Below are 21173 nucleotides of genomic sequence, written 5' to 3'. Positions count from 1 at the left end.
TCTAGACCCCAAGATCCGGGGATGCCTGGGTGGGACAGCACATTGACGATGTCCAAGCCCCTTGTGCTCTTGTGAGCGAGTGCGCACGGACACAGACAGGTCTCTGACATGCAGAAGCACGCAGAGGCTCATGGGAACAATCACCACGTGATATCAAGAGTCTGACTTGGGGAATGGGAGGCTCCGAGTGCGAATCCTCGGCCTACTGATTTCACTCCCTTAAGCAGGCCCCTCCCTCTCTCTGGGCCACAGCTTCATGACCCCTAAAATGAGGGGGCCCAGATGCCTCTACTGCCCCCCAGGACTGAGGATGCCCCCCGCAGGAGGGTGTCCGGTTTCCAGGGGTCACAAGAACTGTTTTAGGGAGACTCTCCTCTGCTACCCCCCCGGGGCCCCGAGTAGGACGCTGGCTTAGGGGGACACGTCCCTCATGGACAAGCCCAGCAAGGGGGGCCGGCAGCCTGGGCGAGGAAGGAGCTTTGGCGCCAGCAGCTGCAGAGGCCTTCTCCTAAGGGGGCAGGGGCTCCCCCGGGCCAAATCCGGGGTGTTTTCCTGTGGCTAGAGAGGACCCGCCCACCGGCAGCAGGGAGGGGCTGGGGGCCCCGGAGTCCCTAGTTCGGGGTCCTGCCCACAATCCTTCACTCAAAGCCCCCCCTTTGTGAAAGCGCGCCCCGACAGCTCGTCTCGGAGACAAAGGACCAGGAGGTAAAAGAGCAGAACTTCCTTGTAGTTCAGAGAACCCCAGAATCCCGGGGGGAGGAGACGCGCACCCCGGGCCGGCGGGGACAAGGCCTGACACGCAGCACCCAGCAAGCCGCGTCCTGGAAAGGCTCGTCAGGCAGCGGAAAGTCCCGAGCGCCAGGGGAGCCGCCCACAGGCTCGGGGGGCGGGGGCGTCCCAGAGGAACTCCTGCCACCGCCCCTCGTGGGGCCCTGCCTGAAGGGGATGCTGCTCTGGTCTGGCGGCCCCCCCATGCCCCCTGCCCGGGGCCCGGCTCCCATGACGCCCCCGTCTCCCGGTTCCGCCGCCTCCCTCGGCACACTCCCCCTCCCCCCCAGACCGAGGCTTCAATTCCGATCCCCGTTATAGGAGGCGAAGGGGGTGGGGGGCGGTTACCTGTGGGCCAGGACCCATTGGTCCCATTCCTCGAGGGGGGTTCATTCTCTGCATTGAGCCTCCCATGTTGGGGTGTCCTGTGGGGGAAAGCGAGAGAACACGGGGCATTAAGGGGCAGCGAGGGGCAGCGAGGGGGGCGGGAAGCAGCCCGATCTCCCGCCGCCCCGGCTTACCTTGCTGTCGCGTGGGGTCCATCGAGTTGGGCAGTAACGGCTGTGTGCCGGGCACGCCTCCGGGGGGCTGCAAGAGACAGAAGATGCAGACAGGGGGAGGAAGGGCCCGCAGAGGAGCTGCCCGGGGAGGGTCTGGCTCGGCCTTCCCATTTAGGGGCCCAGGGGCTCGGGGACCCCCGTTGGACAGAACGGGCAGGTGGGCGTGTGCCAGCCAGCCCCCCCAAGGGGCACTTCTGCACGGGTAGGGGGAGCTCGCCGCCCCGTGCCAGCCCAAACCCCTCCCTGAGCCACCTAAGCTCGGGCCGAGCGTGCGAGCTAACGAGGGCCCCATCTGAGTCCCGGGGGCTGGGGCCCGCCCCCCGCAGGCCCCCCCTCACTCTGTGGGGACAGGGAGGCCCCGTCCCGCCCCCCAGCCCCGGCCGGCAGCAAGTCCCGTCTCCGGCACCCTCGCCGCTACGGCCTTTGGCCCCGAGCCCCGGCGTCCGGCCTCCCGGAGAAGACAGACTCAAAGCCTTCAGGGGCTGAGCTCCGGGGTCACTGTCCAAGCCTGCCAGGATTAGAACCCGGGACTCTCCGGCTCAGCCGAGGGGCCAGCAGCCGCCCCCCTCTTCCATCGGGCTTATTCCCGGGGCCACGCCTCTGATCCAGTGCCTGTCCCATCTCTACCTGAATCCCTCCGGGGAAGGGGAGCTCACTACCCAAAGCTAATTCCCAGGGTCCGGCAGGAACCTCCCAGGATGTAGCCTCCCATTTCTTTTGGAGGCAGCTGCGGCCACTTTTGAACTCGGGTCCTCCCGCTTTATTTTAGGCCCCGCCCTGTGACTCCAGGCTCAGCCCTCGCTCCACGGCCCCACGTGGGAGCCGAGGCTCCCTGGGCAAGGAAATCTTTCTATGTGGTCTGCTATCTCCACTGCCCAGTGCCGGGCACATAGTAGGCGCTTAATAAATGCTGTGGCTCCCCCAAAGCGCAGAGATGCTGGGGGGGAGGGGGGAGGCCCTCTGTAGGAGCCGGGGACGCCAGAGCGCTCATCATCGCCCCCATTTTACAGATGAGGAAAATCAGGTCCTGGGGACAATGGCTAGTCCCCAGCTGGCGCCCACCCGAAGTTTCTGGCCGTCTACACTGGGTGCACGAGAAGCCCGGTGTGTGTGAGAAACACCGGCCAAGGCAGCCCCGGGCCCCCTGGGCTCCAACAGCCCCCGCTGTCCCCCAGGGTCTAAGGGTAGCTTCATACTGACCCCTGGCCGGGCCCAGGCTAGACCAAGGTCCCCCTCTGTGTGCTGGGCGTCCTGTGTGCTCAGTGTGCGTGCAATGGAGCAGAAAATAGAGCAGCGATGAGGCACCTACTGTGTGCACCTTTCAGCTAAAGAGAATGTGTCTATCCAGCACTTATTTCGAAGCATTTACGTAGCGGGTGTTTAAGCTCAAGCCCGTTGCTCCGATCCCCGGTTCTGGATCCCTGGATCTGGATCCCCGGTTCTGGATCCCGAGCTCTGACCCTTGGTTCCGTAAGCACGGAGCCCTGGCTGTGCTGAGCGCTCTTGGGGAGCTCCCGTCCGGCTCTAGCCCCCGTGGGCCCATGCCCCAGGACTCTCTAACAGGGGGGGCAGCAGCCTGAGCCTGGGGGCTCCGCAGGGGCGCGAGGGCTGGCCCCCTGGTCTATCTCTAGAGAAGGGGTGAAAGGAGGAACGAGAGGGAGAAAGGAGGGGACACAGCGGAGGGGGCCAGGCTGAGAGGACGGCCCGGGGCCCGCTTGGATCTAATGGCAAATTGCCATGTGACACTGTGGGAATTTCTGGGTCAGGCTCTGCAGCAAAGGGCGCTCGGGGCCCGCGGGCGCCTGGGCAGCGCGTGGAGGGGGAAAGGGGGGTCCGGGCTTCAGAGGCCCCCAGACCCGCCGGATCGGGCAGAGCCTTCTGCACTAGCGCTGCCCTCTGCCCTCTTCTGGAATACCCCCTCCCCCCGGGCTCCCGGCCAAGATCTAAGGGGGGTGCCCTGGGGGTGTCCGGATCCCAGCCCCAAGGGGAAAATGAGTGGCCCGGAGTCAGTGAAGAACGTGTAATCAAGGGACCTGGGTTCAAATTCTGCTTCGGAGGCTCGCCACGCGGGGGACCACGGGCAAGCTCCTCGGTCTCTCCCTCTCAGGTAAGAGGCCCCCAAGCTCTCTTCTCGCTACAGGTCTCCGAGCGGTGGCTCTGGATTCCAGTCCTGACACTCGCCTGCCCAAGGGCCAGCACAAAGGCCCAGGATCGCCATCAGAGAAGCCCACCCTACGCCCCCGGGATCCTGGAGGGCCACAGGCCGGGGAGACCCAAGGGCGGGCCCAGCTTCGCCCATTTAAAATCCATGGATTACATGGATGACAAAATCCATGACAATGTCATGAGGAGGAAAGTAAAAGGAGCTGACTCTGGCCCTGGGTCTGTGGGGGCCGGGACCCCTTGGAGGCTGGGACCCCTTGGAGGCTGGGACCCCTTGGAGGCTGGGACCCCTTGGAGGCCGGGACCTTTGGAAGCTGAGACCCCTTGGAGGCCGGGACGTTTGGAGGCTGGGACCCCGTGGAGGCTGCTCCTGAGTGGATGGGGCGTGGGGGGCCTGGGAGCCGGCACGAACCAAGCTGAAAAGCCCAGGCTGCTTTTCGTCTGAAATCTCCAAGTTCCTCACGTCTTATTGCAAAGGGAGTCCTTGTTCTCACCAACTCTAGCCTGGCACCTCCCGCCACCCATTGTACAGATGAGAAAACGGGGTTCAGAGCCCAGGTCTCCCTTCCGCTGACTCCACGTTCAGTGCTCGAGCCCTCCCCTGGGCTATTTCCAAGCAAAAGGAAAAGGGCGGCCCGAGCCTCGGCGGACCAGCCTCTCGGCCCCCGGGGGACGGGGGCCGCCCTCCTCAGGTCTGGGCGGGGTCCTGGGGGCCTTGGAGAAGTCGCCTCCGACTCAGCCTCAGTTTCCTGACGTGGACATGAACGGGGGCGGGGCCCCCACGGTCCCCCCAGCTCCGCTCCCACGGAGCGCTTACGACATGAGACCTGGGGGCCCCGGTCAGGGCGACAGAACGAGAGGGAGGCGGGGAGGAAGCCAAAGGCACGGACAGAGACAGAGACATTGGGACACAGAGACAACAAGACTGAGAGACCGAGAGACACAGAGGCAGAGACTGAGGGAGACAGAGACGAAGAGAGATTGCGAGAGACAAGACAGAGATTGGGGGAGAGAGAGAGAAGAATCAAACTAAGACACTGACGGGGTGAGGGGGGGGGCCCGGTCCCTGTCTCAGCGGAGGTCTCTGAATGCTCCGCTCGAAGCCAATCGGAAGCAGGGGATTCTGGGCTAGAGGGCCCGGCTCTGAATTCCAGTGCTGACGTTCAGGAGCCGTGAAAGCCCAGCCAGAGGCACGACCTCTCTAGGTCTCAGTTTCCTCATCTGTAAAAGCCCTTTCGGGGGAGTCGGTTTTCCTAACAAGACTAAGTAAGTAATGGGTGCACCCTGGGATTTTTTCCCCTGAGGCCGTTGGGGTTCAGTGACTCGCCCAGGGCCCCACAGCCAGGAAGTGTGAAGTGTCTGAAGCCAGATTGGAACTCGGGTCCCCGACTCCAGGGCCGCTGCTCTGTCCCCGCCCCCACACTGGAATTTTTCCTATTAAAAATAGGGAAACTTGGGGCAGGGGGAGGGGTTGTCTCAGTGATTTCTAAGCGTATAAAGGGGTCTTGGGACCAAAAAGCGTAAGGAACTCGGGATGAGATGCTCCCCAAGGTCCGCTCGAGTTTCATTCCCGTGCTACACTTCCCTCCCCCTAGCTGGGAGCCTCGGTTTCTATTAAGCACCTACTGTGTGCCAGCAGGCACTGGGGATGTGGAGAGGGGGAGCCACGGGGCCGCCGGACCCGGCCGTTCTCCGGCACTTTCCCCTCCGGTCTCACTATCTCTCGGGGGGCTGAGGGAGGTGGAGCCCAGACCACGCAGTGCCCCTGGCCCCGGGACTCGGTTTCTCCATCTGCAATAAGGGAGCGCTCGGCTCCCCCGGGCCGTGTCTGGGGGCCCGGACGCCCGGCTCCTCCCTCCGCACCGCGTGGGACGGACGGGCCCAGCATCCTCACCGACACCGCGACCACCACCCCGGCAAGCGACAGAAAGGAGGCAAAAGCGGTACCGTACGTACCTGGTTTCCCATTCTGATGGGGGGCCTGGGGCCGCCTGCATATCGTGGTGACATAAAGGGCTGTAATTACAGGAAAGGAATTCAATGACAGGCCGGGAGAGAGACTGCTCACTGCGCCAGAGCGGGAGGCCCCGCGCCCGGGGCTTCTCCCTCGCCTCCGAGCTCGGTTTGCGGCTGCCTTTTTCCCTCTCCCAGAAGGCTTTGGGGGGGGGCACCTGCACATCCCCCAGCGAGAAGGTGCATCCTCGGGCTCCGGGCGCCGCGCCCTCGGGCTTAATTACACGGGCGGCCGGAGCCCGGCCGCAGGGAGGTGGGGGAGCCGGGCTGGGGCAGAGGGGCAGGCGGGGAGACCCTCCGCTCCCCTCGTCGAGGGCAAAAAAATAAACAAAAATTAAAAAAAGGTCTTTAAAAAATCAACAAACCAAATGGAAATGAAAGTCGAAAACCCGCAAATGAAGCCAAACACGCACGCGCACGCGCACACACATACAAACACGTGGGAACCACCGGGGCGGGGGGAGGGGGGCACGTGGGACGGCCTACCGCGAAAGGAGCCCACGGGAAGCTTTCTGAGCGGGGGCGGGGAGCGCGGGGGGGGGGCAGCGTATGCAGCCGGGGGGGGGGGGGCCCAACCCCAAAAGGGGGCGGGCCGGGGTCCTTCTGTGAGGGCCTGGCTCAGAGCCGGGGGAGGGCCGAGGAGGGGGCATGCTAACTCCTGCCAAGTCTTCTCTGCTAAAAAGAATTCTCCTCCAAGGAGCGGAACTCGGCGGGGCAGGGGCGAAAGCCGGTGCTTTCCATGGTCTGTCCTGGAGGCCCCGGCGCCCTGGGCAGAGCTAGTGTCCTTTACCTGACTGTGGGGTCCCATCATGCTGTTAGCATTGTGTGGTGCAGGCTGTGCGTGGGGCGAGGGCTGGGAACCCGGAGGACCCTGCGAGGTCAGACAGTAGAAGGAGGTTATAGATCATAGCACATGGAGAAGCGCAGAAAAAAGCTGAATGAAAACAAACCAAACCAAAACAAAGGGAACAAAACAGAAGACGACCAAAGGGGGGAGGGGGCGTGTTGGCTCGGGGGAGGGGGAGAGTGCAGTGACGGGGCTCGCTCTGATCGGGAAGGTCACCGGCTCCCCGGCCACGGAGGGGAAAAAGAAAGAAAATCAAGATCGACAAGTACATTAACGAGAGATTAAAAAAACAAAGAAAAATCAAGCAATCGAAAGAAAACGGACCAAACACCGTTCAAACCATAGCGGGGCTCCCGGGAAACCTCCTTCTGCGAGTTTGCCATGACCAATACCTTGGGGTGAGACTCAGACAGAGACACGTGGTCCGAACCCAGCCCGGCCCCTCGGGGCAAACCGGAGCTCACTGTGGCTGCAGAAATCCAGTCCTCAGCCTGGGTCACTCTCCCCCAAAACGCCAAGCCGCCCTCCCCCGGAAGCTGACCCCCTAACTCCCGGGCCCGGCCCAACAACGGAGCTAAAACGGGTCCCCGAGGGCCAGAAGGTTCGCTCTGCAGGGAGGAAGGGAAGCACCCTTCTTTCTTCCTGCTTTAGCCCTGGCGGGGACCCCCCGAGCAGCCCCCCCAGCAGCGGGCTGCCAGGGTCCGAGCCCGAGGGGAGCACCACATGGGAGGGTCCCAGAAGGTGACGTCAGGGTCCCTCTCACTAAAAGGTAGGAGGAGAGTGTAGGTCGGGCAACTTTCACCGAGGGCCGAAAACACACAGGAAGGCAAAGGACGTGGGGCAGGTAACGTGGGGCAGGGGGCCGCCAGGGCCGTCCTCTGGGGAACCCCGGGACAGAGAGCCGCCGGCGGGCCGAGCGGGCCGGGAGGAAGTGGCAAACGAAACCAGAACCCGGGACCGGCACATGCTCGGCTTCCCATCGGCGTCGAGAGCTGGGCCCCGAGGTCCGGGGGACCCGAGGCTAGAGGAGGCAAAATGACGGGGAGAGAAGCGACCGCCAGCCTGAGGGAGCCCAGGAGGCGTCGTCCACCTGCCCCTCTTCTGCGGGGGGAATGGGGAGCGGAGACGGAGGGGCCGAGGAGGCGGGTGCCAGGGCGGGGGCTCGTCCCCGGGGACGGGGAGCGGAGGGAAAGCCGGGCTCGTTCCCTGGCGCACGGCGTCCCCGCTCCCGTCAGAAACGAGCATCCGAGCAGATGTTCCCCTACCTGCCATGTTACTAATTTCAACAAGTGTGCGCCTTTCTAGCGGCTGCCAGCACGGTTTGTTACCATGAGCAATTTTCTTAATTAACAGACATTAATTAGCCATTTAGCAATTTTGCAAGCATTTGTTTAGCAGCTTTCGTAAACATGAACACCACTGAGATAATGGCACTGATTAGAGGGTCCCCTAATTAACAGTACAGGGAAGGAAAATGGAAATCACATAAATTAGAAAGGGAGGGGAAGTTAATGAAGGCAGGACATATTTGCACCTGCAAGTCTTTTGTACGGCGGAAACTTGGGTGTAACGGCGACACGATCATTTAAAAGCAGGAGGCAGAGGAGGAGCCGGGCGGGGGGCTCCCTCCGAGGTCCGGCCCCCGCTTTAGTCTTGGGCCTCAGACCCCGGCCTCACGCGCTCTCCCCGGCGGCCCTGCGGGGGGACACCACAGCCAGGGCAAGGAGGATGCTACGGCCGGGCCGAGGGGGACACCACAGCCGGCTCTGCGGGCGACTATGGCAGGCCGAGGGGGACGCCACGGCCGGCTCCGCGGGCGACTATGGCAGGCCGAGGGGGACGTCACAGCCGGCTCTGCGGGCGACTATTGCAGGCCGAGGGGGAGCATCAGCTTCCTGACCCCGATCTGAGCTAGGACGGCCTGTCCTCCTCCCTCTGACCCCCTAACTCTCTCCTTTACCCCCTGACACTTCCCCACCGTTTCCTACTCCAATCCCGGCCCATGAAGTCAGGGCTGCCCAGCCCTTGGCCCTGCGAAGTCACCAGGAGGAAGGCGGGCTCTGGGAGGACTTTTTCACATAAGCTCCGGGAATCTCGGGGCTCCAACACCATCGTGGGGCCGTGAGCAAGCTGGGAGCCCGGGGCTCGTCCAAGGCCACGGGATCGTCCTCGGCGCCCACGCGGGGCCTAACACAGCGGGCGCTTCATAAAAACTTATGCCGACGCTCTGGGCAGGAGCCCGGGCGGGAGCCCAGACAGCGTCTCTGGCCAAGAGGCCGCGAGCTGCAGACTTTCCCACGGCCGAACAGCTCCCGGCAGGCCCAGGGAGGCTCTTGGATTCATCCAGTCTCAGGGAGGAAGTCACAGAACTGGGATTCGAACTCGGGTCTTTACTGGAGTCAATAAAAGATCGCTGCCTTTCACTGAACCCAGCTGTTTCCCACTGGTGAGACCTTTCAAGGCCTGCTCGGCCCTGGATGCTGACGGAGGTTCCCTCCCGGCCGACCTTCCCGCCCCTGGCCCTGACAGCCTGCGCTTCCGGCCTGCACCCTCCGTCTCCAAACTCAAAGGGAGCGACTGGGCCCGACAACGCTGCAATTCTGGGAATCACAGAACCACACGGCACTGGGAGGGTCCTTGGGGCACATCTAGCTAAATTTTACAGATGAGGAAACTGAGGCAAGGCCACACTGGTAAACAGAAGAACTAGGATTCGAATCCAGATCCTTTGACCCCAAATCCTGCTGTTTAATTCACCGTAACACAATGAAATGAGGAGTGTGAAAGAACCAGAGACTGTTCCTCCAAGGACTTCCTCGAAGCCTCCCTGGAACAAGAATTCCCCTCAGACCCGGCCACGTAGCACCCAGACACGTAGACCCTCTCGGCTCCCATGAGCACCCGGGGCTGTCCCACCCGCTGCCGACTGCTCGAACCCCCAGATCTCCAGTGATCGGCTCCCCGGCCATCCCGATCTTGGGCGCGGATCTGGCTCTGAGCGAGGCTAAGATTTTGCCCGTCTCATCCAGAGCGGGGGCGGGGGGCTTCGTGCCATCTGCCGACTGCATGAGCGGCTCCCTCTGTCTCCCCGCGCCAGCGAGAAGCAGGCTGACCCCGGTCCCTGGGCTGGGGGGGAGGAGCTTCCACGGGGCTACTTCACTGTCCTCTGAGCCTGGGGAGATTCTTGTGGTGGGGCAGCGGAGGGAACTGGAGGAGTCTGAGGGTCCGGAGTTTACATTTGGCCTGACTGGCCGTGTGGTCCTGGGCAAGTCACTTAACCCGAACCGCCTCTAAGAAACGCACGTGTTGCTGACCTGGCCGAGCCCGAGGGAGCCTGGCATCTGTCGGGCACGCCAGGCTCTCAGGCCGGCCCCGCGCTCCCTCCCGGGCTACGGTCTCTGCCCAGGCGCTGGCGAGGCCCGCTGGCAAGCACGGCACGTTGGACATTGCCAGTTACCACCTCGTGTGAGCCTAGGCATTTCCTCAGTCTCCCCATCTGTAAAACGAGGGGATCGCAGGAATCCCGCCCGAGGTGCAGGAACCCGGAACCAGTGTCTGGGCCCAGGGATGTCAGGGCCAGGGGTGTCAGGGCCAGGGGTGTCAGGGCCAGGGACGTCAGGGCCAGGGGCGTCAGGGCCAGGGACGTCAGGGCCAGGGGCGTCAGGGCCAGGGGCGTCAGGGCCAGGGGCGTCAGGGCCAGGGGCGTCAGGGCCAGGGACGTCAGGGCCAGGGACGTCAGGGCCAGGGGCGCGGCCTCTCTGCCGGGTGCGTTAGAAAACATTCTAAGGGCCCTCGGCTCGCCTGGCACCGGGAACGCAGCCCCCACAGCCACGTCCTGTGCGGATGGCTTTCCGACCAGCAAAGAGGAAAGGGATTTCCCCCCCCGTGCCGCCCACCCCATGTGCCCATGGGGAGGGGGAGGCTCAGAAATGGACCATCAGGGGAGCCGGTGAAATGTCCAGAACTTGGCCAGGTCTGCCCGGAACGCCACAGAAGCCCCTCCTAGAAGTGCCGGAGATGGGAGAAACCGTCCTTGGTCCGGCATTCAACGCTCTGTTAGATGGCTGGTCCGCACAAGCTGTGGGGGCCTGGGAAGACCGGACTGTGGGGCGAGCAGGAGTCCAGCGCTGGGCTGGGACCTCATGGGAGGCCCGCAAGCTCCCACAATCAGAGACCCTCCCCCGCTTTGGGCCAGCTGGCCGGCTCGCCCTTTGCCCTTCCCCTGCAGCGCTCCTGGGACTCTGCCTGCCCTCGGGCAGCCCGGTCCCTGCCGGCCCCACACCCAGCCTCAGTCACACCCGGCCTGAAGGCCCTGGAGCCTTCTTCCCACAAACCCCGGAGCCCCACCTGCTGGGGCGGAGGGGCCAGAGCCTCAGGGTCCCAAGGGTGCCCCAATCCCCCCGGGCTGGGCCGGCACAAGGCCCGAAGGCCTCTCGGGCTGGGACAGCGCTGCCTCAGGCTGGGGTCCGGCCCCGGGCTCAGTCCTAAGGTGGGAGGCCACGACCTCCAAGAGGGAAGGAAGAGGTGCCCCCCCCCGGCACTGCATCTTCTTGGGGGTTTTAAAGAATCAAGGGAAGAAATGGAGCCCGGCGGAGGCTGCGGGGGGGAGGGGGGGATTCCACAGAGGAACGCGGGAGCAAACGGCGGGATGGGACGGTCTCTGGGGGGGTGGGGGGAGGGGGATGGGACGGTCTCTGGGGGGGCAGGGGGAGGGGGATGGGACAAGGGCCCATCTACATTCTGATTCAAGCCCCTTGAAAAGCCAGACTCCACCCCAGCTCCTCTCTCTCCTTTCTCTCTCTCTCTTTTCCTCCCTCCCTCCCTTTCTCTCTTCCCCCCGCCCCCCGCCACACACACGAGACAGCATCAGTAAGCCTCTGGCCCGCGCTGCTCGGCACACAGTAGGTCTCATTCCCTCCTCTTCTCTCTCCGACTTGAGATTCCAAGGAGGAGGGGGAACATCCCAGACAAAGACCCCCCATGCAAAGGTCTCGTGCGCCAGCTGGACGGGGAACGTGGGAAATAAGGCCGCAGAGACAGCCGGGGGCCGGGCTGCAGCGGGGACTGATCCTACGGTGAAAACGTCTGCTCACTGACACTGAGGAGCCAGAGTCCCCTCCCCAATTGCTGAGCCCGATGGTCCTAGTGGGCCTCCTAAAGGCAGCTCAGCATGGAGGCCGTGAGCTCCCAGTGCCACCGGAGACCCTCTTGCTGAGCCCGGTTTCAGGGCCGGGGAGGGGCCTTCGGGGAGGATGCGGGTTCTGGGACGGGACGGGAGCCTGGGCTGCTTCTGCACGGTGCTGGGAAAGTAACTCTGGGCTTTGCCATCCCAAGACATGGGGGTGACCTCGAGTAAGTCCCTCATCTCTAAGGTTCTCTCCCGGCCCCAAACCCTTCCCTAGGGTTGAGGACGAAGGCGGGATTTCCGGCTGCCTCCCCTAAGACTGGATTGGCTCCTGGAACCAAAATCCCTTAGGGGGAAGCAAGAGCGGGGGAGGGGAGAGGATGGCTCCCAAACAAGTCCCGCTCGCCCTCCTCCTTGGACACGAGATCCTGGGAGACTGGCCTGGGCTTCAGCCTTCCTCTGTGCTGCCGTGCCCAGGGAGGAGGAGCGTGAGGCCGGGACTGGCCGGAGCACGGGGAGCACGGGGAGCACGGGGAGCACGGGGGCCTCCTCTGGAGAACAGACCGGCTGGAGGGCTGGACCCGGGGCTGGGGGGGGGGGCCACACCTGGCGGCCCCCTCAGCCAGCGGAGCTGTCCGTGCCCACAGGGCGATGGGGCTCCTAATGGGCTCGGTGGGGAGCAGCAGCTGAGTCGCAGAGCGGGGGCGCTGGCCGGGCCTGGAGCGTCACAGACGCCGAAGAAATGGTGACTGAACGACCGCCCGCCTGCGCTTCCTTTGCCCCGACTGGAGAAGATGCTCCGGAGGCCGGAAGGGGGAGGGGAAGCGCAGCTTCTTAAATAAAAGGGGAGAAGGCCCTGGGAGGGAACCACGGCGGCCCCTGCCTGCGGAGCAGAGACCGAAGGGACCCAAGTGCCCCCCACCCCCACAAAGGAGGGAACAGAGACCTAGAAGGAAAACACCTGGCCCGCCTTATCGGACACGAAGGGGCAAGTGCAGGATTTGAACACAGGCCGCGGGACCAGCTCTAGAGCCGGAAGGGCCCAGAGGCTCCTATTGCACCTGGGGCCCGGAGCCTGGCCCAGGCGCCCCCTCCCCCAACCCAGCCCTCCTTGCGGCCAGCGGCCTCGGAGCCGGGGCGGGAGCAGGAGAGGGGAGGAGGGGCGCGGGCCCCCGGCTGCCAGGCTTCCCGCGCCCAGGACTGCGCGTTAGGGGGCAGCATTGTCACACCGCGGCCCGGCCCGGAGCTGAGGGGAAAGCCGGCGTCGCTGCGGGGGAGGAAGCGCGGGCCCGGGGAGCTCAGCAACAGGCGGAGACCGCCCGGCCCAGAGACCGCCCGGCCCAGAGACCGCCCGGCCCCGAGACCGCCCGGCCCAGAGACCGCCCGGCCCAGAGACCTCCTGGCCCAGAGACCGCCCGGCCCAGAGACCTCCCGGCCCAGAGACCGCCCGGCCCCACTGCCATCCATCACTGAGCCACTGGGGCCACGGGGCCCGGCTCTAAGGGAGAGGGGAGAGGGAGGCGAGTGAGCAAGTGCACACACACACACACAGACAGAGACAGAGACAGAGACACAGAGACAGACAGAGACAGACACACAGATACCACAGAGACACACATAGAGAGACAGACACAGAGACAGACAGACAGACACACACACACACACACACACACACAGAGACACAGACACACTCTCTCACTATTCTCTCCCTCACCTACTCCCCCTATTCTGAGGCTCCCCCCAACAGCGGGCTCCCCATCATTAGCTATTGAAGCCCCGACCTTTCAGAAAGGTGGGAGGGGGAACGACAGAGCAGGGGCCCCGGCTCTGTGCTCCCCTGCTCGGGGGGAGGCTGAGAGGAGGAGGGCGGGCTGGTCGGCCGCGCCGAGGGGGTCTCGCGACCTTTGCTAAGGACAGGGCAGAAGGGGAGAAAAGCTCCTTTCTCCCCAAGCCCGAGACACTTCCTGGAAGCAGGGAGAAGACGCTGGGGCCCGGGAAAAGTGGACGAGCCCCCGGGAAAGGCGCAGTCACCCAATCCCGAATGTCCGCGGGGGAAGGGAAGCCAACAAGGAAGGAAACTGAGGCTAGCTGGTCGGGGCCTCAGCCCCGCTCCCTCCCAACGGCCCCTTCCCGGGAGGGGAATTCTGGCCCACCTCCCAGCTTCTGGAGGGAAAGGTTAGCTCTCCGGGAGATGCTGGAACAGGCCGGGAGGGGCTCCCCCACGCCTCCCCCTCGCCTCCCCCTCGCCTTGGCGCGCCGCCCGGCAGTTGGAGAGCCCAGCCCATCCCGTAATCTTTTCTCAGAGGGGGTGAACCCGACCGTCTGTCAGTCTTGGAGGAGGGGAGCGGGGGCTGGCTGGGGCCTGGGGGAGGGGCCGGAGGCTGGAGCAGCTGCCGCTCTCTCCAAGGATCCATGATCCCAGGCCAGGGAATGCTGCTTTCCCTCCCTGGGGGTGAAGTCCCGGGGGTCTCGGAGAGCTTTACTGGGACCCCGTGGGAGCCTGGCTGCAGGCCCCAAGAAGGGCTGGGTAAAGATAGGGAAAGGGGGCGAGAGATACGGGGGAGAAGGGAGATAGGGCTGGTTGGGGGGGTGTGCATTAGGGCTCAGACAGCCTTTCTCCAAGGGCCCAGGCCGACGCAGAGCTGGGAGCCAGCTCCAGCTCTCCTGTGTGTCCCCCCGACTCCCCCAGCCTTCTTTCTTCTACAGGCCCCAGCCTCCCGGGGAGTCGGGGCCCGCGGGGGCCGACAGAGGAAGGGGCTCGAGCCGATGCTCTTCCGGCAACGATCCCATGATCCCGCCCGGTCCTTTTCCTGCGCGAGGCATTTGCTTGGATCAGACAACCCAGTTTCTTGTTGATGGAAAAGGCGAGGCTTTTGGCCCATGGGCCTCCGACCCCCCGGACGCCTCCCCCTCCACCACACATTGCCCCTTCCTTCCCCGGGGCACGTTCTGTCTCTGCCCAGGATCCCACTTCCCCCCTGCCTCTCTCGGGCTAATCTGTTCCTCTGTCTCTCTCATGCTAGTGGCTCCTTTCCCAACATGCTCCCAAACCCCCTCGCTTCCTCCACCTTGCCACCGCCCTCGCCCCCCAGCTCCCAGCCCATCCCTCTCCTCCCCCGACCGCTAAAGACTTGGAGACGTTTCCTTCAACTTGGGCATCTTCCACTCCCCTGTGGCCTGCTCTCCCACCCTCCTCACCCTCCCTGCCATCCCGCACCTCGGCTGCTCTACGCGGCTCCCCCTGCTCCCCCCCAGCGCACCGACACTCTGGTCCTGGGCCCCCCCAAGGCCCTACTTGTCTCCTCCGAGCAGCCCCATCGCCTCCCTGGCTTCAGCCATCGCTGCAGGGGGGACCGTCCCAAGAGGCTCTCAGGCCCTGACCTCTGTCCCGAGCTGGCCATCCACGCTGCCCTGGCGCCTCAGCTTCTACGGGCCCCAAACCAAGCCCAGTCCTGCTCGCTCCTCGCTGCTTCTGTCCATGGTACCACCAGCGACCGCCCCCTCGCTCCTGACCCCCAGCTCTCCTGGACCTTTCCAAAAGGGATTTCGTGGCTCTGCCCGTCGTGCCAGAACCGGGCATCCCGCTGCCCACAGGCACCTGCCCCTCCTCCAACCTTCCCTGGGACTCAAGAACGCTTGTTTTGCTCAGTTACCCCCACCCCCCCACCCCCACCCCCACTTTTGTACCCTTGTATTCCTCAGCAGAACAGTATTTGATGTGAGAAGGGAGAAGGAAAATCGAGGGTGAACACAATATTGGTGGGGGAGGGGCTGGCAAACATCTGGAAGTGGGGACAGATGGGGAGGAGACCGTGCAGTGGAGGATGCGACGGGGATCCTGACCTGCATGTGAACCGGAAGGAAGCGCTGACCTTTGCCCAGGGGCAGCGGCCACAGCTCAGCTCCCAGCAGCCACCTGGACCTTTCTTTTCTCCTTCTCTAAAACCCTATGCTGAGATCACTTCATATCGATCAAATCAGCCAGAGCTGAAGCGATGCCCACAGGTCCAGCTCTGTCATCCTCCCAACCTCTTACCCCCCGATGTCGAGGGCCCCAAAGCGGCTAAACACACCGGGTCAAGGCTAGAAGCAAGGACAGTCAGAATGGAGAGGTTAGAACAGGGGAAAGCCAAACCTCGAGCCACAGAGGACCCGGATTCTAATCCTGCTGCAGCCATTTACTGTCTCGACACCTGTTTCTTCATCTTTTAAAGGGATGGAGCTTGAGGATTTAGGCACTGAGATCCCTTGAGCTCAAAATCTCTTATTCTAAGAACACAGAAGAGAGAAAATCAGAGCTGGGAGGAACCTTAGAACAGGGGATGTCAGAGCTGGGAGGGAGCTTAGAACAGGGGATGTCAGAGCTGGGACGGAGCTTAGAAAAAGGAAATATCAGAGCGGGGCGGGGGGAGAGCTCAGAACAGGGGACGTCAGAGTTGGGAAGGAGCTTACAAGAGGGGATGTTGGGGCTGAGAAGGACTTTCCTATAGCTTTTAAGCATCAACGGGGATTATACGGATGTATACAAAGACAGTTAAGAACAGCTTTCATTCAGAAAAAGCTCGGTTCCAGTCTAGAATCCTGTTTTATGGCTGTGCATTATTGGAACAACTGAGATCTCAGTTTCCCCATCTGCAAAATGTGGAGAATAACAAAGGCATGAGCCATTTCACAACATCGTCATGAAGAGCAACAGGGTTTGAAACCATTTTTCACCATAGTCTAGAATTGTAGAATATGAAAACTGTAAGGAATCAGCAACCTTTTAATCTAAAGGAATCCTCACTATCATTTAAAACGGGCACGTACCTTTTGCCTCTGTTCCTCATCGCCTGCGAGAGCTCACATAAATGACACCCTTTTATAGGATCTCAGTTTCTCTCTCAGGCAAAGTGAGGGAGCAAAATATGGTGGGCGTGAGCGTGCTCACACTAATGAGCAAGACAGGGATGAGAGTCAGCTTGGAAGGCTAATGTTCTATAACGCTGGAAAAGGCTGCTTGCAAGAAGACATCGTCTCATTCATTTGCTCTGAAGTCTCAGTCCCAAAATACAGTAGAGGCTTAATAAATGCTTGCTGACCAATCAGTGAGATCGTAGTCCCATCTGTTTCTCTCTAAGGCCTTTTGCAGTTCAAAACTCTAGGGTCCAGATACTGCCATGACTTCTGTCCCTCATGTTATTAGAAGCAAAATGTTCTATAACCTTTCCAAGGCTCCTAGATTGTGAATTATAATTGTGATCATCGCTTGGGTAAAGGACACGCCCTAGGACAGGGGATTGAGAGTCTGAATACAGCATTAGAACAAGTTTCCAATGGGAGTCTCTGGCTTAGCTCAAGATGGTTCTCAGTCCTACTTCCTGAGAGCTGTTGAGGCCGGGTGATAAAGAAGGGGAGCTACGGGGTGAGATGACAGCTGCTCTGCCTTCCCCAAGGGACCCTCCGGTAGGCCACAGAGCCTCAGCTGGTGACAGGCCAGAGGGGGCCCTGCTCCATCCACAGCTCTGGGGAAGGGGGAGGGGAGATCCCAATCTCAGGACCCACCTCCACCCCTCCCTGGGCTAGACTCTGGGGATGGAGAAGGCCGGCCAAACCCAGCTAGCCTGCACCCAGCTGCAGCTAAGAGCAACGTAAAGCCCCTAGGAGAAGATGTCACCAGAGCTAAGGGGGGACTGGGAATTGTTAGCAGCAGATAAAAATCAAGATAGCATCTCTACTTCCGTTTTGACTCTCAGAGGCCCTCGCTAAAGGATGAGCTTGTTTTAGGGTGAACAGCCAAGGTCTAATATGTCTATTATAACACGGACATCTTCAGGAAACGGCCTTTTCAACCTTCGTTTGACAACAGACAATGGCCTTTCCCTTCCTGGCCCCGAGGGGACTCCAGCCTTGAACAGGTGCCTCAAAAAGTTACACTGCCCAGGCATCAGATGTGGATTTGAGCCTCTCTGGAGTATTATATACATGATACTGGTAAAGTCCCTCCATTCCATTCAGGCATCAGATGTGGATTTGAGTCTCTCCGGAGTATTACAGGCATGATACTGGTAAAGTCCCTCCATTCCATTCAGCCTCAGGTTCCTCACTGGATCTGAGTCCCATCTCTGACAAGGAACTGCTATTCCCTCCTCTACAAAGACTATGACGTGACTGTAACTTCCTGTTTCCCTATTTCAGAGTGTAAGCATTTTGAGGGCAAAGTTCATCTCGTTTTAGTATTTATAATCCCAGGGCTTAACACAGAAAAACATGCTGGTATTGTCCACACAGCTAACATCTGTCCAGATGGAATCCTTAACATAGTGCAGCAGAAGAGCACTGGGCCATGTAATCAGAGGACTTCAGTTTAAATCTCACATGGCTCTTCTGCTTGTGTCATCTTGGAAAAGTCAAACATTTGTTAAGCACCTACTCTGTGCCAGGTAGTACTGAGGATACAAAAAGAGGTAAAAACATTCTCTGCCCTCAAAAGGAAACAACCAGCAAAAACACATACAAATAAGCCACATACATGAAAATGGGAAATGATTAATAGAGAGAGGTATTGGCATTAGCAGACATCAGGGAAGGCTTCCTGTAAAAGGTGGAAGTCAAAAGAAGCTATAGAAGGCACTAGGTGGTGATGAGGAGGGAGATCATTCCAAGCATAGGAACAAATTGAGAAAATGCCCAGTCAAGAGATGGAATGTCACTTTTAGTCTCAGTGGATCAGAGTACCCATGTCTGTCTTTATATGTAGAAGAGGGCTGAGTTGGTACTCAGGATGATTTTTGCTTTGATGGTGAGAGGGAGTGTGATAGGGAGCTCTGGGGAAAATCACTTTGATAGCTGAGTGGGGGATAGACTGAAATGGGAACATCTACCAGTGTCTAGTAATTGAAGCATAAGGTGATGAGGACTATATCAAGATGGGTCTGGAGACAAGGAAGTGATTGGAGAGATGCATGGAGGAAAAATTGGTAAGAGATGTTGCAGAAATGAAATTGGTAAGAAATGTTGCGGAGGTGAAACTGGTAAGAGATGATGTGGAGGTGAAATTGGTTAAGAGATGTTACAGAGGTGAAATTGGTAAGAGATGATGCAGAGGTGAAATTGAGGAGAGATGCATAGAGGTGAAATTGGTAAGATGTTACAGAGGTGAAATTGGTAAGAGATGTTGTAGAGGTGAAATTGAGGAGAGATGCACAGAGGTGAAATTGGTAAGAGATGTTGCAGAGGTGAAATTGGTAAGAGATGTATCAGAGGTGAAATTGAGGAGAGATGCACAGAGGTGAAATTGGTAAGATGTTGTAGAGGTGAAATTGGTAAGAGATGATGCAGAGGTGAAATTGGTAAAAAATGTTGCAGAGGTTAAATTGGTAAGAAATGTTGCAGAGGTGAAATTGATGTGAGATGCATAGAGGTGAAACTGATAAGAGATGTTGCAGAGGTGAATTAGAAATGTTGCAGAGGTGAAATTGGTAAGAGATGTTGCAGAGGTGAAATTGGTAAGAGATGTATCAGAGGTGAAATTGAGGAGAGATGCACAGAGGTGAAATTGGTAAGATGTTACAGAGGTGAAATTGGTAAGAGATGATGTGGACGTGAAATTGAGGAGAGATGCTTAGAGGTGAAACTGGTAAGAGATGTTGCAGAGGTGAAATTGGTAAGAGATGTATCAGAGGTGAAATTGAGGAGAGATGCTTAGAGGTGAAACTGGTAAGAGATGTTGCAGAGGTGAAATTGAGGAGAGATGCTTAGAGATGAAATTGGTAAGAGATGTTGTAGAGATGAAATTGAGAGATGCAGAGAGGTGAAAGTGGTAAGAGATGTTGCAGAAGTGAAATTGAAGAGAGATGCTTAGAGGTGAAAGTGGTAAGAGATGTTGCAGAGGTGAAATCTTGAGAAATACTGCAGAGATGAAATTGACAAGATGCTAGAAAGGCAGAATAGAGGAGAGATACTGCAGAAGTGAAATTGATGAGACATGTTGCACAAGTGAAACGGAGAGGACTTGGCAACAGAGAGACAGTGGAGGCTGACTCCTAGGTGGGGGAGCATGTTGCCCCTACAGTAGAGGAGAATTTTGGGAGGCAGAAGGATTTGGAGTAAAGATAATGAGTTCAGTTTGGGATATGCTGAGTTTAAGATAGCTATTGGACACAGAGTTAAAGATGTGAGCACTTTAGAAGACAGTTTTCTTCTCTGCAAAAATGAGGGGGTTAGACGAAGGGGACTCTGAGCCCCTTCCCCTCCCAAACTCTGCAAGTCAGGGATTCCTAAACTGGGGTCTGTGAAGTTGCTGAGGGGAAAGAGGGAGGAAAAGGGGAGAGGTTGGTTCCAAATGATTATTTTAATAACTATATTTCAATATAACTGGTTTTCTTCATACCCTGATATCTTTTATTTTATGCATTTAAAAGCATACTTCTGAAAGGGGAACCTGAGGTTTCACCAGACAGCCGAAGGGGTCCAGGACCTACAAAAGGTGAGGAAATTCTGGTTTAAGTTCCTCTTCTCTCCTCTCGTGAACAGCATTTGGTCTCATGAAAGAAACATTGATCCAGAATCCGCTATGACCTGGGCTCAAGGAGAGATGTCAGACTGAACAAGAAACAGTCGCTGCCTTCAAACGGCTGATAATCCATCAGGGACAGATCAGAGGGGTAGTCTATAAGTAGGGGCAACATGAATTCTAGGAAATAAAAACCGCTATGGGAAAAAAGATTTGGGGGATGGAGGGGGAGGGACTAGGAACCAGGGACAGCAATGGGAAGGAGGTGGTAGCCCTCTGGGATGTCAACAGGTGGGAAATGGACAGGTAAAAGAGGGGAAGGCATAGGAATGAGAAACTTGACTGTTCTCATCGCGTGAGATCCCTGGACACCCATCAACTGACAGCCAAGAGGTGAGATGAAGAAAAGAATTCTGGCACTTCAAAGAATTCTGGGATCAGGAAGAGCACTAACCCCCCTGTCAATGATCAAAATTAGGCAGAAAGAAGAATCCCAGCCCAGCGCTGCTGAAGACCACCTGCTGGAGCTGAAACTTGGCAGGGAAGCAACAAACCCATCTCTCTCGACAAGTGAGTGCCACGGGAAGCATTCAGGGACACAGCTTAAGTGTCCGGAGACTTCCCGTGGTTAACAGCTCACCCTCCCAGATCCAGAGCCCCAAGATCTCTCAGGGAAATTAAAGCCACGCTACATTTCATGAATCTTTGAAATGTCCATCCCAGGAAGGCTTGTTATGGCCCTACCCATTAGTAGCTCTTACAGTCTGTGTTGTTGTGCCTGCAAATGGACTGATTACTCTGGGTGGAGGCGAGGGAAAAGGGAAGAAAGAGGATCGTGAGTGAAGAGAGCCCTGCAGATCAAAATAAGACCATGGTGATGAGAAAAATCCCCTAAGAAATCCCACTAAAGCATTGTCAACAAGACCCAGGATCCCCAATCCAGGGGAAGACTGTTTCTGCCTGTGGCTGACAGTCTCAGAAATTGTTTGTCAAACACTTTCTGTGATTACAGTTGGAAAAAATTGAGTGGTTAACCAGAGGGAAAAGATTTCAGGCCCCAACCCTGCCAACACCCAGCTGTTTGCACTGGGCTGTTTGCTTGGGCCAGGAAAACCAGAAGGTGACGACAACGAAAAAGAAAATGCCAAAAGATGCACAACATCCACCTTATAGGAAACAGTTTATAGTAACTCCAAGAAAAAT

General features: G+C 59.1%; 1 protein-coding gene across 3 annotated transcripts in view; it reads right to left on the bottom strand.

The window, feature by feature from the left end:
- Positions 1-21173, bottom strand: part of SSBP3 (single stranded DNA binding protein 3) — a 120290-nt gene that overhangs the window by 15598 nt on the left and 83519 nt on the right. The window contains exons 6-9 of one of the 3 annotated variants that reach the window (XM_051999623.1): positions 6295-6375; positions 5448-5507; positions 1290-1356; positions 1117-1193 (exon numbers count right to left, since the gene is read on the bottom strand). In XM_051999623.1, the coding sequence (XP_051855583.1) occupies positions 1117-1193; positions 1290-1356; positions 5448-5507; positions 6295-6375 (285 nt within the window). The remainder of the gene's footprint in view (positions 1-1116; positions 1194-1289; positions 1357-5447; positions 5508-6294; positions 6376-21173) is intronic. The other 2 variants (XM_051999624.1, XM_051999625.1) reach the window with 2 other exon arrangements.

Source organism: Antechinus flavipes, chromosome 4 (assembly GCF_016432865.1).
Source record: "Antechinus flavipes isolate AdamAnt ecotype Samford, QLD, Australia chromosome 4, AdamAnt_v2, whole genome shotgun sequence".
Taxonomy (NCBI): domain Eukaryota; kingdom Metazoa; phylum Chordata; class Mammalia; order Dasyuromorphia; family Dasyuridae; genus Antechinus; species Antechinus flavipes.
Note: the sequence above shows the minus strand (reverse complement) of the source record. Positions and strands in the feature narration are given on the sequence as shown.